Raw genomic sequence first — 3,899 nt, forward strand, 5'->3', positions numbered from 1 at the left:
CAATACAATCCAATCCAATCCGACCATCCAGGAGCGGCGAAGGCCGAAAGTGCGGCGAAATCCAATCCAATCAATCCAATCCAATCCAATCCATCCAATCCAATCCAAATCCAATCCAATCCAATCCAATCCAGATCCAATCCAATCCAAATCCAATCCAATCCAATCCCATCCAATCCCAATTCCAATCCAATCCAATCCGAATCCATCCAATCCAATCCAATCCATCCAATCCAATCCAATCCAATCCAATCCAATCCAATCAAACCAATGCCAATCCAATCCAATCCAATCCAATCCAAATCCAATGCCAATCCAATCCAATCCGTAATCCAATCCAACCATCCAATCCCAATCCAATGCCATGCCATCCAATCCAAACCAAATCCAATCCAATCCAATCCAATCCAATCCAATCCAGATCGCAATACAATTCAATCCAATCCAATCAAGTCCAATTCCAATCCAATCCAATCCAATCCAATCCAAATCGCATCCAATCCAATCGCAATCCAATCCAATCCCAATCCGAATCCAATCCGAATGCCGAATCCAATCCAATCCAATTCCAATCCAATCCCAATCCAAGTCAATCCAATCCAAATCCAATCCAATCCAATCAATCCAACTCCCAATCCAAATCAATCCAATCCAATCCAATATCCACATCCCAATCAATGCCAATCATCCAATCCAATCCAATCCAATCCAATCCAATCCAATCCAATCCAATCCAATCCAATCAAATCCATCCAATCAATCCAATCCAACCAATCCAATCCAATCCAATCCAATCCAATCCAATCCAATCCAATCCAACCAATCCAACCAATCCATCCAATCCAATCCAATCCAAATCCCAATCCAATCCAATCCAATCCAATCCAATCCAAACTCCAATCCAATCCAACCGCAAGTCCAATCGCTAATCCAATCCAATCCAATCCTAATCCAATCCAATCCAATCCAATTCCAATCCAATCCAATCCCAACCAATCCTAATCCAAATCCAAAATCCAATCCAATCCAATCCAATCCAATCCAATGCCAATCCAATCCAATCCATCCCAATCCAATTGCCAATCCAATCCCAATCCAATCCAATCCGAATCCAATCCAATCCAATCCAATCCAAATTCCAATCCAATCCAATCCAATCCAATCCAATCCAATCCAAATCCAATCCAATCCAATCCAATCCAATCCAATCCGAATTCCAATCCAATCCAATCCAAATCCAATCCAATCCAACCAATCATCCAATCCAATCCAATCCAATCCATCCAATCCAATGTCAATCAATCCAATCCAATCCAATCCATCCAATCCAATCAATCGCAATCAATCCAATCCAATCCAAATCCAATCCAATCCAATCCAATCCAATTCCAATCCAATCCAATCCAATCCAATCCAATCCAATCCAATCCAAAATCCAATCCAAAATTCCAATCCAATCCAATCCAAATCCAAATCCAATCCAATTCCAATGCCAAATTCCAAGCCAATCCAATCCAATCCAATCCAATCCAATCCAATCCAATCCAATCCAATCCAATCCAATCCAATCCAATCCCAATCCAAATCCAACCAATCCAATCCAATCCAATCCCAATCCAATCCAATCCAAATCCCAATCCAACCAATCAATCCAATCCATCCAATCCAATCCAAAATCCAATCCAATCCAATCCAATCCAATCCAAATCCGAATCCAATCCAATCCAATCTAACCTAAGCTAACCTAACCTAACCTAAGCTAACCTAACCTAACCTAAGCTAACCTAACCTAACCTAAGCTAACCTAACCTAACCTAAGCTAACCTAACCTAACCTAAGCTAACCTAACCTAACCTAAGCTAACCTAACCTAACCTAAGCTAACCTAACCTAACCTAAGCTAACCTAACCTAACCTAAGCTAACCTAACCTAACCTAAGCTAACCTAACCTAACCTAAGCTAACCTAACCTAACCTAACTGTTGTTAAAAAAGTAATTCCCATTACTAATGTTACAAAATACAATTAGAGATCGCGATTGAGGAGCTGGTTGCAAAAAGGGCAATAAATGAAAATCGTCAAACTGATTTATTAACTTTAAAGTTTTCAATTTTTCATCAAAATCCTTGAAAAGTGTGTTTACAAAAAACGCTGTAACTCATAAAAAAAAAAAAAAAAAAAGTTATCACTGCAGTCCAAACGCTGGAAGATAGAGCGCACCACGTTCTATTCAAAAAACCGTTTTGCGGAAAAAGGGCAAAGAATCCATATTTCCCTTTTTGCACCCAGCTCCTCAATTATTGTAATTGTAATCGAGGAGCTGAAAATTAAGGCCAAGTCTGCATTCCCAATTTTTCGTGTCTGCTGAAAATGCTGGATCTCAATTCCTTCAACCTTCTCTCAATTTCAACTTGGCAATATTTTTCCTTCTCAAATTAATACCTAAAATGCGGTACCTATTATTAACATGAAAATAAAAGGAAAACATTGTCAAGTTGAAATTGAGAGAAGGTTGAAGGAATTGAGATCCAGCATTTTCAGCAGACACGAAGACTTGGCCTTAATTTTCTGATCTCACCACTTTTATAGGCCGACATTTTTTGATAGGAACTTGGCCTTTTTTTCACATTTGTGTTTTTGTGGGGGGATCTCACTCCTTTTTTCTAAGTGTGTATTTACACATCATTAGTAGGTACAGATCTCCTTATTATCTATATATTTGCGAGCTTTTGAAAATTTTCCGTGAGTTGTTGTTGTTGTTGTTGTTGTTGTGTGTTGTTGTTGTTGGTGTTGTTGTCGGTGTTGTTGTCGGTGTTGTTGTTGTTGTTGTTGGTGTGGTGGTGGTGGTGGTGGTGCTGGTGGTGGTGGGCCAAGTTCCAGTACGCACGCCAGGCCAAGTTCCAGTACGCACGCCTGTGTATCTTTACACGAACCGATTCGGCAGGTTTTTCTCACCTTCATAGATCGGCTTCCTCTCGAGATAAACTTTTGAAATTCAGGGCACATATTTCGGTAAGGTATATAAACATGTCTTGAAATTTTGAGCTCTATCAAGTAGTTCCGGAGATATAGAGGTGCGAAAAGAGTAAGTAATGGGAAAAATCTGAAAATTGGCAAAAGTTGCACCGGGCTCTTCGCACAGGCGGAAATAACCGATTTTGGCGGTTTTCACTAAACGGTTAGAGATATCGAAAAAGTTATGAGAGTAGACCCCCCCCCCCCAAAACCATACCTAAAACCCCCAAATTAGAAGTTTAACTTCATGAGTAATAAGTTAGGCTTAGCTTAGGAGATTTTTATTGTATAAATCTATTATGAAAAAATATATAAGAACATTCAATTCAATTCAATTCAATAGACAGTCGGGAGACGACAGCTGGAGTACGTAGGATCTTACTCTCCTACTTGAGACCGTAGCACGAACAAAACAGGAATGTAAGATGGCGTACGAAGTCGTGGTTCCGCGTTGAAATTGTACCAATATCTCTTGTTGTTACGGATATGGTAGAAAATTTGGTTGGGAAGAATTTATGGTGGCCCTGAAAAGGGCCGTTTTAAGTAAGGGTGGGGAGCGAGGAGATGTAAACAAGCAGCAGCAGTTTACTTGGAGCTGGTGTACTTGGTCACGGCCTTGGTGCCCTCGGACACGGCGTGCTTGGCCAGCTCACCGGGGAGCAGGAGACGCACGGCAGTCTGGATTTCCCGACTCGTGATCGTGGACCGCTTGTTGTAGTGGGCCAGACGGGAGGACTCGGCGGCGATGCGTTCGAAAATGTCGTTGACGAAACTGTTCATGATGCTCATGGCCTTCGAGGAGACTCCGGTGTCCGGGTGCACCTGCTTGAGCACCTTGTAGATGTAGATGGCGTACGACTCCTTCCTGCGGTGCTTCTTCTTCTT

At 41.3% G+C, this 3,899-nt stretch overlaps 2 protein-coding genes across 2 annotated transcripts in view; both read right to left on the reverse strand.

The window, feature by feature from the left end:
• The window catches only part of LOC103519436 (histone H2B), a 10,126-nt gene extending 6,234 nt beyond the window's left edge, over window positions 1-3,892 (reverse strand). Inside the window, exon 1 of the mRNA XM_008484523.3 lies at window positions 3,807-3,892. The gene's annotated coding sequence lies outside the window, so the exon portion shown is untranslated. The remainder of the gene's footprint in view (window positions 1-3,806) is intronic.
• LOC113471636 (histone H2B) lies at window positions 3,531-3,893 on the reverse strand. The gene has a single exon (XM_026830942.1). The coding sequence runs from the start codon at window positions 3,801-3,803 to the stop codon at window positions 3,600-3,602; it is 204 nt and encodes a 67-aa protein (XP_026686743.1). The 5' UTR covers window positions 3,804-3,893; the 3' UTR covers window positions 3,531-3,599.
• Between the last annotated feature and the right edge of the window lie 6 nt (window positions 3,894-3,899).

This window comes from Diaphorina citri, unplaced genomic scaffold (assembly GCF_000475195.1).
Source record: "Diaphorina citri unplaced genomic scaffold, Diaci psyllid genome assembly version 1.1 scaffold2725, whole genome shotgun sequence".
Lineage (NCBI taxonomy): Eukaryota > Metazoa > Arthropoda > Insecta > Hemiptera > Psyllidae > Diaphorina > Diaphorina citri.